Raw genomic sequence first — 14,148 nt, 5'->3', positions numbered from 1 at the left:
TTTATTTCATATAGTATATGAATTTACTGAATATATAAATACACTCTATGGACAAAAGTATTGGGACACCTGATTTTTCCAGCCGTGTGTGATTCTTCCACCAAACTGTTACCACAGGGTGCACAAATGTATAGCATGTCTTTGGGTTTCGTTTGTGATGGACAAATGTGTAAAACACGTTTTAAAAACTCCGCACTCTATGGGTAAAAGCAATAAAAAAAGGTTCGTATGGCACTTCTGCAGAAAGTAGAAACAGATAGAGATCCATTTTTCCACAACATATTACATTTTCCCTTCACTTCACTTCACTTCACTTCACTAGGAGACACAAACAGTTCAAATCCAGCATTACAATGTCCCTGTGCACAATTCTATTCTATTCTATTCTATTCTATTCTATTCTATTCTATTCTATTCAAAGCCAGCTTTGTGAAGATGTGCTTTACATGGGTTGCAGTGAAAGATCTTCTGCTCTAGAGCTCTAACCTCCTTACCTCACCTACATTAATCATTTGTGGTGAAGTAGAGCCTCATTTGGTGAAAAATGACTCCAGCAAAAGTAAAAAGTGCTCGATTTAAAATGATACTTGAGCAAAGGTAGTAAACTATTTGCATTGAGTATCTGAAACACTGTAATTTATTATGGCTATGCTCCTATTTTTAGCACAAACACTCATTGCTTAATCAACTCCAGGAGTTTATGACACTAATGTGACTCTCAGCACAACAATCTTTGAATACAATGATATTAATGTGTTGACACTGATTGTGATTTATTCAAATGATCATAAGCCCAAAACCTTCTTTTGAACTATATATATAAAAAAAGGGCACAAATACGGACACAGGCGTTAAGGCGAGTTTTAGTCCGGAGATTTCTCTATCATTTATTCTTTTCAAAATGCTGTTGAACTGATGCTGATCTGATCGTTCTTGCTAAGTAGATACATGATACCACCAGGGGGCGATCGAAACACGTTCAAAACGGAGCGTAAGTTTTTACGCACTATTGAATAAAAAAGAGCGAAATGTGGTGAAGTCCATCCAAATGGAAATACTTCAGTAATGTACAGATACACAAAAAAGCTAACGTAATTTCCGGACTATAAAGCGCACCCATATATAAGCCGCACCCATTGAATTTTACAAAGATTTTTATTTTGAGCATAAATAAGCCGCACCTGTCTATGAGCCGCTACACTGAACCTAATGAACTTTACACAGGCTTTAACGAAAGACAGTGTCTGTTACACGGTGTAACGGGTGAAATATGTTGTGGCTCCTTTAAGAGCAGAGCGGCATTTTGGGAATAGCCTGCCACCGCATTTTACCGGTATTACTGCATGTGCAAGACCGAGGAATATGTCCTTATTATTTTCTGATGCTCATTTCTAAGTTTCTTTGACTAACCCGTAACGCTGTTGCCAAGAAAAATAAAAAAAGCACGAGTTTGGGAAACCTGTCTGTGCTTATATGATTTCTGTTGCAACTGGAGTTAGCGAGCTCTCCCTTCACCCAGACTCAACGCGCTACAACGGCTTGTATCTAAACAGTAGCCTACCAAGAAAGTCATTGTTCACTGTCTTCCTCCTTCCTTTCACAACTATGTCTCTCGGGAGTTTATCTTTTGCCATCGTCATGCGTTTAAAAATCAACACCGATGGAAGTTTTTCTAACAATGCCGTGCAGCTCAGAACACAGGTGAGGTGCGTTTTTTCGTTTCCGTTTGGAAATTTCATTGGTCTAATGTTATCGGGTTCAGTTTTTTGGCTTGAAGTTTGTGAAAACGGGAAAAACTCAGGAAAAATCCATAAATTAGCCGCTTTGTGTTTAAGCCGCTGGGTTCAAAACGTGGGAAAAAAAGTAGCGGCTTATAGTCCAGAAAACACGGTACTTAAGTACAATAACGAATTACAGTTACTTCGTTACTGTCCACCAGTTTCAATACCTGACTTTACTAATACCCTTATAGCTGAATGAAACACAAAAATCTAGACAAACTCCAAAATCTAGTTAAACATCTACTTAGAAGAGTGGAGGTTATTATAACACCAAATGGGAAATGTGATGTTCAGAAAGCACATGAATCTTTTGGTCAGGTGACCACAAAATTTTTGTCTATATAGTGTAAGTAGGATTGTGTTAGTTGGCAGGGAGGATTCTCCACAGTAGCTCTCCAACATGGCATCTTAAATTCTCTTAAATTTTGTATCTTTTTTACTTTACTTTTTTTTTTTAAAGTTCTAAGAATGATTGGATTCTATGGATAGTTTTTCCCCCTCGATGCCAGGTTGGTTTTACGGTACGTAGGTTGTATGCAGCGTTATGAGAACTACCCGTAGGTGATTCCAGGTATTTAATGACATCCTGAAATGCGATTGATTCCAGATGTGTAAATACGAGGAAGCAATGATTATACAGTAATGCGTTCAAGCGTAAGATCTTCCTGCATAAATCACGTCTTTTTAAGCTCTTCTGCCCCAGCAGAGTTTTCCAGAACAATGAGAGTTTTTTCTATTTTCTTTCCAAACTTCCAAGGCTGCTCTGAAAACAGGCTGAAAGGTCAAGAGTCAGAGGACAAGACAGTGAGTTCACTCACAGAACTACTGCAGAACAACCGACAGGCAGGAAACGTGAGAGATAGATTAAGACGAAAGATGAAATTAATCTGGTCATATCTATACAGACAGGTGAGAATAAATACCGTGCAACACAGTTATGCAGCTACATGACACATTTACCGTACATCGCCCACTCGTTACCATGGAAACAAAGTCTTACGTCAATACATACATAACAGTATGGCGATCAGTGACAACGTACAACATGTAATTCTGGATTAAATAACAGGAAGTGGGCAGCAGGCAAGCCTACAAAGATCCACTTTATCGATTTGGTACATTCCAGATCACATTACGAGATGATTTGAGACTGTGATGATTATTATGACACGTCGACATGGATTTGTACCTTCTCTTCAACCTCGGAATTGTGGTGCGTGACGATCCCGTCTGCTGAACCTTTCGGAAAAGTAGTCTTGCAGTTGCGCAGCCACTGAAAGGCATCAAAAGTGAGATGTTAGGAGGAGATCGGGTGGCGGGATCGAGAATGAGGGAGAAAATGGCTACACGTACTGAAATGGCTGCTTCCTTCTTGTTGTTGTAGGTGTCCAGGTATTCCTGAAGCTCTAATACACTGAACTTCATTTTTTCCAGCAGTCCGTAGGAGACAATCTGAGACGCATAGAAGGTTTTAGGTCATAAGGTGTAACTAATAGTACAGAAATATATTTCTAAGAGGAATAAACGATGTACATTGTTTGTATGGTGTTCCTTTCCTTGATCTCTTCTATTCTTCCTCCATTTCTGAATCGTTTCTCGTTCCTGCCATTTGTTCCTTTCTCTGTTCCTTCTTTCCTTTCTTCATTCCCTTCTACCTTCTCTATTCCTTTTCCTTCCTCTCTTCTCCTTCCTTTTTTTGTTCCTTCCCTTCCTTCCTTCATTTCCTTCCATTCTTGCTCTCTTCTATTCTATCTTTCTTCCTCCTCCTTCCTCCGTCCCCTGTTCCTGCCTTCCTCTGTTCCTTCTTTCCTTTATACCTTCTGTGGGTTTTTCTTCCCTTCTCTATTCCTTTCTTCCTATGTTACTTCATTGCTTTCTATGTACTGTTCCTTGTTCTTTTTCCTTTGTTCCTTTTCCTTCCTTCCTTCATTCCCCTTCCATATTCTGTTCCTTTCTTGCTCTCTTCTATTCTTCCTCCCTCCTTCCTCCATCCTTTGTTCCTGTCTTCCTCTGTTCCTTCATTCCTTTTACCTTTTTGTTCCTTTTTTCCGTCTCTATTCCTTCCTTCTTCCATTCCTTCCTTTATTCCCCTTCCATCCCTGTTCCTTTCTTGCTCTCTTCTATTCTTCCTCCCTCCCTCCTCCATCCCTCGTTCCTGCCTTCCTCTGTTCCTTCATTCCTTTTACCTTCTCTGTTCCTTTTCTTCCTTTCTCCATTCCATCCTTCCTTCTTCCGTTCCTTGCTTCATTTCCTTCCATCCTCAGTTGCTTTTTTTGCTCTCTTCTATTCCTCCTTTCCTCCTCCTACCCTCTTTCGTCCCTCGTTCCTGCCCTTCTCTGTTCTTTTGTTCCTTTCTCCATTCCTTTCTACCCTCTTCATACAGTTTTCTTCCTTTCTCTATTTCTTCCTTCTTCAGTTTCTCCCATCCTTCCTTCCTCCATTCCCCTCCCTCCCTTCCTTCCTTCGGTAATCACAGGAAATCCTCTTCAGATGTGTTTGCAGTGGATGATTCTTGCTTAATCACATCTTATAAATTAAAACCACATCGCAAACATTACTGATCTTCATCTACAGTATTATATCCTAAATAATCCACAATGATTATTCATCTGCTCTCAGCAATTCCTTCAGTGGGTTTGTGTTTGTGTGGCTGTAACACTCGTATAGTTCTAGCGTTACTCACTGTATCGGCATCTATGAACAGAGTGGGACACTTGAAGCACGACGTTAACATCTGCGACGACCTGACGAACTTCGCTCCTATGCCACGGAGTCCGTCGCTGAGGAAGCCGGCAGCGTCACACGTCAGGGCACAGAATTTGGTCTGGATACTCTAAAAGAAGTCACAGCACACACCCAGGCCTGTCAGCTGTAGGAAATGAAGCACAGCTAACTGGATACATGAATAAAGCACAGATTGTTGGTGGAAATCATCCAACTGGAATGAAACCAACAGCATCCAGATTTCCCAGAAACACTTTTTAGAACCATCCTGATTACAAACCCAGACGTGCTTCAAGATTTTCTGCAAATACACGCCTCGGAGTGAAGCGCATCATTACCTGGAAGAGCGAAGAAAAGACGTGGAAGGTGTAAATGGCGCAGGAGCCGTCGGTGTCGGCCACTAGCTGGTTAAGGTGACAGCGCCAGGCCTCCTCAGCATCGTCACACACCACCGGCTGAAAGGCAGCCAGAATGGCAGAGAAGAAGGGAGATGGAGGGGGGGAGGAGGAACGAGAGTCAAGCAGGAGATCCTCTCTGTCTTCTTCAACCATCGCTCCAGGACTGTGCTGATCCCCAAAGCGACTGAAAGGAAAAGAGGGAAAAAGAGCATTGGATGTGTTACAGGGTCTTTATATAAAGATGATTACATTTACGGCATCTATCTGAAGCCCAGAGTGACGTAGAAAAGTGCTTTCAAGTCTCTACTAAGTCTGTAACCAACTGTAGTTAAACCAGTGTTGCTGTATTCATCCAGCATCCATCATCCAGTCTGGTTACAGACTTAGTATACTACCAGCCTAAAACTCTGTTGGGAGTTTTTAAATACATAAATAGAGAAAAATAAGTGCTAGTTTAGGTGATTCCAGAAGAGGCAGATTTTAACGATTGAAGCCAGCAACTTTTATTAATAGTTATAGCTATATAGTTATAGTGACATCAATAAAGATCAAAGAACAAAGAAAAAAGTAAAAACCATAATTGAGACCAAAATAAAATAAAAAAATGTAATAAAAAAGCATAGCTTTTATTTTATTTTGGTCTCAATTATATATACTGTGTGTGTATGTATATATATATATTAGGTTTGTCGAATTCATTTTAACAACACAGATTTTTATTTTTAGTAAAAATATAAATAAATGAATGTAAAAGAGGCGAAAGTAAAACCCTTAACACAACACACTTTTTTTTCACGACATCCTTCCTTTACTTAGATATAAAAACAGATATTTATCTCAGCCCCAAATTTTTTTTTTAGCAATAAATATTTGTTTCCCTGAAGTCTCAAATCAAGCACCAAAATGCGTCATGATGCGCACATGCGTCAGTTAAAACCGTCCGTGTGGAAAAAGGTTCCGTTTTGATGATTTACGTAATTTAAAACACCATAATTACTTTAATACATATATAATATAAAATATAATCCCAGTCACAAATTGTTTAACCTCCATCCATCAAGAAGGAGATACAGGAACATACGCACCAGAACCAGCAGGTTCAGGGTCAGCTTATTTCCATCCACTGTGTATAACTTCTGTACAGTTGGACATACAATGTACATATTGCATATAGTAAATGTATATCCCTCTCATTCTCTCTATCTCTATGTATATATATATATATATATATATATATATATATATATATATATATATATATATATATATATATGTATATATATATATATATATATATATATATATATATATATATATATATATATGTATAGTGCCTTACATACATCTGCACTAATAATTTATTTATATGAATATATATATATATATATATATATATATATATATATATATATATATATATATATATATATATATATATACTGGTGTACTCAGCATTTGCATCTACTTGAACTTCTCAACGTCTGCACATTTTTTAGTGCCATAGCCTTTTAATTTATTTTCTGTACATATATTTATATATATATATATATATATATATATATATATATATATATATATATATATATATATATATATATATATATATATATTACATGATGTGCATATACTTGCATATCTATCTATCTATCTATCTATCTATCTATCTATCTATCTATCTATCTATCTATCTATCTATCTATCTATCTATCTAGCAGAAATGTATACATTAACTATCTCAAATTATCACAGTCATGAAAAAAGAAAATAATTAATAAATCATATTCAATATTAAAGCTCTTTAATGCCCAGACCTTCTTGGTGGACAGCTGGGCCTCACATCATCTTTTTCCTCCCCATGAGCATCCAGAGACACACTGTCAGAGCGGTCAAAGCCACTGGGAAGCTCGGTAATGCAGAGGGAGATCTCATCCTCATGGAGGCTCGTGTCCTCGTCCTCTGCCGATAGCTCGGTCTAATAATCAAACACGATGAAAAGCTGTGTAAGTTACTGGAAGCTGTGAAAAAGCCCCACACACTGGTCTTCCATTGGATAAGTAAACAGTGATAACTGAAAAAGTAAACAGTGTGTGCTAGCAGTGTATAACTGAATTATGCATAAGCACTCAAGCAAACACTCATGCATGTTTACAGTGCGTTTGTGGTTGTCCTTTTATGTGGTACGAACATTTATCTTAATTGAAAACAAAACAAAAATATGCACAATTATATAGAATTTTACCCTCAGTGTCACTAAGGCACGTTTGCATAAGTCTGGTATATAAGGTACTGTATGATGTACAGAATTTAATAATAAAAAAAAATCATCATAATAATATATATTTTACTATTTTAGCTGCATTATGTATTAATGACGACTGTAACATGGCCACTAAAAAAAACAAAAAAAACCACCTTAATCTTTTTAACCTTTTTTATGTTTATTGTCCGCAAATTGTTAATATAAATGCATGATTCCGAATTCAGAAAAACAAAGCTCCTGCCCCTCCCACAGGTACGATAGTAAGTACAATTACTATTCCCACTATATGCAAATCAATTATAATTTATTTATATAGCACTTAACAATTAGCATTATCTATAGGTTTGCAGAATTAAAGAAACTGCATTATAAATTAAACCCTTTACGCTTATAGGTTTTTCCAGAATGAGCAAGCCAGTGGTAACAGTATAGAAAAATCTCCCTGAGATGGTATAGGAAGAAAATTTAAGAGGAACCAGATTTTATGTAAATCAATTTTATGTAAATTAAGTTAATATAACGTTGTTGTTGTTGAAAATGACATTCACATTTTAACAGCAGTATATTAGGAAGAATATAGATCTAATTTATTGAAAAAAATATATGTATACAAATATATATATATATATATATATATATATATATATATATATATATATATATATATATATATATATAAATAATAATTAAAAATAAAAGTGAGATTGGCAAAATTAAACAATGTCATCTAAAGCAACTTTATAAAAATCCTGAAAAGCAGTATATTAGGAATAATAGATATATAAATTAGAAAAGCTGGCTCTCTGTATATATATAAAAAATTATAAATCAATAAATAAAAGTGAGATTGAGGAAACCGAACAATGTCGTCCTAAGCAACTTTATGAAGAGTCGGTCTTCCTTCCTTCCTTTACTTGTCAACGACCTGTAGACACTACTATTTTACTAGTTAAAGTTTTTCTAACCAAGCCATTACATTAAGCGAACAATATTTAAAAACAAAAGGTGTTCATTGCAAAATTTCTACAAACATAGAGGAATAAATTATGGATACACTGACCTTTTTAGACTAAGCTTCTTCTTGTTGGGTTTCTGTTTTCGTTAGGGTATTTATTATGCTCAAATCATCGAGAAATGTGTGAAAACATTGAAAGACTAAGACCCGGTGATCTTGTTTAATATATGAGGCCACAGGCAATGTGTACGCTCTCTTCCTTTACAGCACCAAGCTTTTATTAACATGCAGAGAAGCCCCCGAGCCCGTCCACCCCAGCGAAAAGACGTACACATTGCCATAGTGGCAGAGGAAAAGTCGCTTCTACTGTATTCAAACCCAAAGCAATGCCAATTAATGCAGCCAGATGAAACCTTAAAGCCATTAAGATCATATAGAATGATAAAGTTCGCTGATTTTCATGCAGCTATGTGAAAAGAAATCCCAAAACCTGCCATGATCTTTAAAAGAGTCAGGCTGTTAAAAACCAAAATGTACAGCATCAACCATAAGGCTGTAAGATGTTAAACCTCAACCATGTGCAAAGCTAAAAGTAGAATCAATTCCCGAAAGTGAAGACAGAAAGTGAGTTTAATCAGCAGGGTTAGTGAAAAACTCGAGAATGGAGGTGCGGTAGGAGTAGGAGTGACTCGGCCCCCAGAAGTCAGCCGTTCTGAAGGCCTTATTCACCCGTGGGGTCGAGTCCTCGGGCGTGGAGGTGTGAAGACCAGGCACTGATGGGGGCAGAGAGAGGGGATTGGCTGGCACAGGCTCCAGTAAGGAAGGAAGTGAGTCCATGTGGTTCACCTTCTCAGTGGGGGACATCATAACATTCTGGAAAGAGAAACAGAGATTTACTTGCAAATGCCTTAGATGACAAAGGAAATAGAAGAAGCTTTGATATGCTGATGGGGCAATTATTTATTTATTATTTAAATGTGTAAATTATTTGCTATTTCCTTTAGGGATGGAAAGATTCAATGATTCGCATTGGTGCATCGGCATAAAACCTGAATTCAGAACATGCAGTTGTATCAGGAAGCATAGTTTTTAACACATTTTATAACTTATTTTATCACAACACTACGGAGACCGGGCCGTGTCCTGAGAGACACATAGAATGTAGATTAACATGGCAGAGGTAGAGCTGCAATGGTAGACTTTTTGTTTTTGTTGTTTTGGGTTTTTTTTGCACTGCAAAGGCTTGTTTGTAAAAGGGCCATGAGTTAGAAGTCAGAAGGCACTTAAGTAAATTTGTGATTTGCTATCGGTCTGAACCAAAGCAATAAAAGTTAACCATCTGTACCATATTGCAGTTCATAGCATCCTATTTTTTCCATTGTATTGCATTCATTCATTTTTTTATATGAAATTGAAATTACAATGTACCGAATCATTAGCTATGCAACAGCCTCAGTTATGGAGATACACATCCCTAATGGCCTTGGATCAGTGGAACAGTGCTCTTCAACACTTTCATTAAAACACCAATTGGTGGAATATTGAATAGATGAATGTTTTTTTCATCACTTAAATCTATTCCAGAAACTTGAAGTATTGCTGACAAGGAGCAAGACAGCAGTTTTGGTTCCTTAACCAAGACCTTACTAACATGTTTTAATTCTACCCATCTAAAGGTTCGAGAGCAAGTTATTTTGATCCACTTTGTTTTATTCAAAGCCATGACCCCAAAACACACAAATCCAATGAGAGTACCAGAAAGTACAACATCTAAAAGTAGTGAAAGGAATAAAATCTGGAATTAACATGGATCCTGTTTTAATTAAATTTACATTTATGAAATTTTGGCAATTTTTTTCCAGAGTCACTTTGAGAGTGACAATTCTCAATTTTACAACTGAGGAGTTGAGGGTTCTGGCCTAGATCAAGGGACCAACAGTGACATCTTGGTAATAGGATTTGAACTCATGAACTTCTGATCAGAAATCCAACAAATTAACCATAAATAAAACATTGAGATTAAATAAAATGTGGTCAGCACTTAATATGTGAAAAGTTCCCCCCAAAAAAGCACCACATAGACACCAAAGCAGCGTGATTGATTTTAACTCACAAGCTGTGAGGAGGCCAGGATCTGACTGACAGTAAGAGAGTCTTCTTCTGAGGACTCATCAGAGTCATGGCGGATGATCGGTCTGAGGCCGGGTGAGCTGCCTGACTGTTGACTCTCATCTTCCTCTAGAATGCGTTGTTCCACACGGTCCAGACTGTCTATAGAACGCCTCCTTGCCCCCCAGTTAAAACTGTCCACCGTCTCCCCCTGGCACAGAGACACACAAAAGCAGATTGGGAAACAGATTCATGTTTTTATAAACATTCTCATACACATGATTCCAAACACACACTCAAAAAGCAAGCAGTGTCATGCTCGTCCATACATCTACCCTAAACCATGTGTGTAAATCAGACTGTCCAACAAAAGAATCCTGGAATGAATAGAGGACAAAAAGGTGCATTAGTGAACCCAGAATCGCATGCACTCCTGTGCTGTGGTCGCAAAACCCTCCAGAGGAATGGAAGAAAAACCTCTGTCTTTGGTATGAGCACTAAATCAACCATCGCTGTATTTTACTCATCATAACCCTCATCATTTATCAATTTGAAAACCATATTTCCAGTCACCTTTAGTGCTCAAAAACCATATCAAACCATGCACAAGAGGAATAACACCATGCACAACCCTGCAAGCACACATTCTTCAGAACTGCTTAATACTGTACACATCATTGTACTGCACACAACCAGAGCTTACCTGTAGCTCCTTCATAGTACAGACATACACAAAAAGAGAAGGAACCATTGGATAAAAAGTTAGAGACAAACGTTTTGTCATGTTGTTTTCAATGCAATAACATCATATTCAAGGTGTGACAAATGTTCAGGCTGGGAATTGTGGTAGAACATTATTGTGTGCAGCGAAGGAAAATCTGAGCACATCATTCATAATTCATAAAATTAGCATACAGTGGAAAATTGTTTAACTTCTCAGATTGATAGGGGATCATATAGTTAACATATGCATAAGCCATAGAGACCCGAGACAACACTAGAGGTCGATGATTTTTTGCTATTATTTAATGTATAGGCATTGGACATTTGGATTGTGCTGCAAAATAGGCAGATTTATACGCAGGCGCATCTGAGAGCAGATTCCACTGGCATAACAATGCGATCTTCCACTTTGCTTGCTAGCTTTTTGAAGAGAACTACGTGGGAGCTTCCTAAGAAAAACGCTAAGAAAAACGTTAAGTTTGTATCCTTCGTTCTTAAACCAGCCTCAAATATATCATTGCTTATATAAGATGCAACACTTAGACAGAGAATGAGAAAAACATTCGGAAGGAAAATGAGAGGAACTTTTTGGAAATGTATTGTTCCTTCAGGGAACTAAAACCTGCTAAGAAGCGCACCGATTGGAGAGGCTTGTGTTGTTCAGTAAATGTCTAATTTAAGCAATTTTCAGTATCACTGAATTTTATGAGATGATAAGGAAGAAAAAAAGAAAATTTGCCAAACATATCGGTCATCGGCTGCACTGATTTCTGCCCGTCATCAATAAAAGTTGTTGAACTCTAACATTTAAACAAAGATGGCTGAACTCCAACTCTTTGTATAACAAACAGGAAGAAATTTGCTGAAGGAAAACTATTTCTGACATTTAACCTTGCTGTGACCTTGACTCTTTCCGTATCAGTAGCAAAATCTATTCAGATCATCTGCTATTTGTGAAGAAAGTTCCACATAAATCCTACAAACATTCAATCATCCTTAGAGATATCACACAATAGGGAAACATGGATGGACAAAGAAGATAGACTTTCATGTTTCTGTTCAGTTAGAAGTAAAAAGGTGTCATACCTCTCCATCCTCCAACTCTACGTCCAAGAAGTCAAAGTCACGGAAGACACGGAACTGCTGTTCGGAGGTCGTGTCATCCATGTTGTCTGGATCCCGGATCCCGTCCTCTGAAGACACCAGACTTGGCTGGTGATCAATCAAATCTAGTTCTCCACAGGATGAGAAGATCACCTGGAGATTCAAATGAGGGTTCGTTATAAATCTGTTTTATTTTACAGTATTGTTATTATTATTATGTTTTTTTTAGTTTTACTGACTGAAGGGTTTTTGCTCAGCCCCACTTCCTGTCCACACAGAGTCAACACGTTCACCAGCTTCTCCCTTGTTCTTTTCTACAGAATGAGAAAAAAGGAAATCAAATTAATGTTAAAAAATAAAATGGAAATGCAAAAACACCATTGTTTAAACAAACACCAACATTTCTATGAACCATATATTTGCTAAGAAAGAATTTCACTGTGTTATAATGTACATGTGACAAGTAAAAAGCCCCCTTAAGCCCCCTCAAGCTATAATAATGTGTTATGAATAAGTCCTTAATGACTTTCAATCACTAGGTTATAAACTTTGCCAAATATATATCAAACAATGACTTTTAAAATGTCTATTTATAATTATATAAAACTATTTCCAGATATGTTATGAGTATAATATACTTCAGTATATGTACTATATATAGTATTTTTTTAAAATTATTATTATATTAATATTTTAATACTGTATAAATAGCTGTGTATCTGCTTAAATGTGTTTAAAACACACCTGAGATGACTGCGGCCGTTTCCAGCTGACGGGAACCAGCACGTGGTTCGTGTTGTTGGATCCAGAGGAGGTAGAAGAGGTGCTGCGGGTCACGACCACCACACCTCCAACCTTCTCATCCCTACCTGGAGAGCCGTGCAGTTCATCATAGCGCCGGCCAATTAACGGAGTCTGGAAAAAAACAAAACAAGCACACACACAAACTCAAATCCATCCATCCATCTATCCATCCATCTATTTATATGTACAAGTTTAATTATATAGTGCTTTTTACAATGGACATTGACTTTTTACAGAACGTGAGATATATGTCTGTCTGTCTGTCTGTCTGTCTGTCTGTCTGTCTGTCTGTTAAAGAGATTTCCCAAAAGCAGGAGTCCCCAAACTACGGCCCATGTGCCGAACATAGCCTGGTATGGCCCTTAGAACAAAAATAAAGATATTAAGCAAATTTAATTTTAAATATATGTTTTACTCATATCATATCTGTATTTGATAATAAAGGTTGGCTTTCAAACTAAAATTTCCCTTAGTTATTTTTAAAGGTTGAGGCACCAATAGTTGATTGCTGGAACTAAATAGCAAAAATCCATACCGATAGTTTTAGGTTTCGGTCCGCTATTTTTACGAGAACGGCCTCTAGAGGTGAATCACTAACACCACGTGCAGTTTGTTTTTACACATGAGAGGTCAGACAGGAGTCTCAGTGGACTGTGATGTTTGTGGATGATATTGTTATTTGTGGTGAGAGTAGGAAACAGGTTGAGAAGAGCGTAGAGGTACACGCTGGAGTGAAGGGGAATGAAAGTCAGTAAGAGTAAGACAGAGTACATGTGTGTGAATGAGAGGGAGGGCAGTGGTGTGGTGCGGTTGCAGGGAGAAGAGGTGGAGAAGGTGGAGGAGTTCAGGTACCTGGGGTTAACAGTGCAAAGTAATAGAGAGTGTATTAGAGAAGTGAAGAAACGAATGCAGGCAGGGTGGAGTGGGTGGAGAAGAGTGATAGCAGGAGTGATTTGTGATAGAAGAGTATCTGTGAGAGTGAAAGGGAAAGTTTATAGGACTGTGGTGAGATCTGAGATGTTGTATGGTTTAGATACAGTGACATTGAGTAAAAGACAGGAGGTGGTGCTGTAGGTAGCAGAGCTGAAGATGTTGGGCTGAGATGTTTATAACTTGTTAATGATATAATAATATTTATTAATCAACATACCCATTAACATACTAATAATACTTGTAGTCACTCTGGCCATTAAAGAAAGAAAAAAATGATATGGCCCCTACAGTAAAAAGTTTTGGAAACCCTTGACCTAAAGCTATATAAACTATATAATTATATTAAATATATAGCTA

At 37.4% G+C, this 14,148-nt stretch overlaps 1 protein-coding gene across 1 annotated transcript in view; it reads right to left on the bottom strand.

The window, feature by feature from the left end:
* Positions 1 to 14,148, bottom strand: part of frya (furry homolog a (Drosophila)) — an 82,044-nt gene that overhangs the window by 4,441 nt on the left and 63,455 nt on the right. The window contains 10 exon segments of the mRNA XM_046863172.1: positions 2,971 to 3,054; positions 3,135 to 3,233; positions 4,465 to 4,614; positions 4,844 to 5,087; positions 6,715 to 6,875; positions 8,848 to 8,991; positions 10,232 to 10,438; positions 12,037 to 12,207; positions 12,294 to 12,368; positions 12,799 to 12,969. Coding sequence (XP_046719128.1) covers positions 2,971 to 3,054; positions 3,135 to 3,233; positions 4,465 to 4,614; positions 4,844 to 5,087; positions 6,715 to 6,875; positions 8,848 to 8,991; positions 10,232 to 10,438; positions 12,037 to 12,207; positions 12,294 to 12,368; positions 12,799 to 12,969 — 1,506 coding nt within the window.

Source organism: Silurus meridionalis, chromosome 12 (genome assembly GCF_014805685.1).
Source record: "Silurus meridionalis isolate SWU-2019-XX chromosome 12, ASM1480568v1, whole genome shotgun sequence".
Classification (NCBI taxonomy): domain Eukaryota; kingdom Metazoa; phylum Chordata; class Actinopteri; order Siluriformes; family Siluridae; genus Silurus; species Silurus meridionalis.
This window is presented reverse-complemented; position numbering and strand designations above follow the sequence as displayed.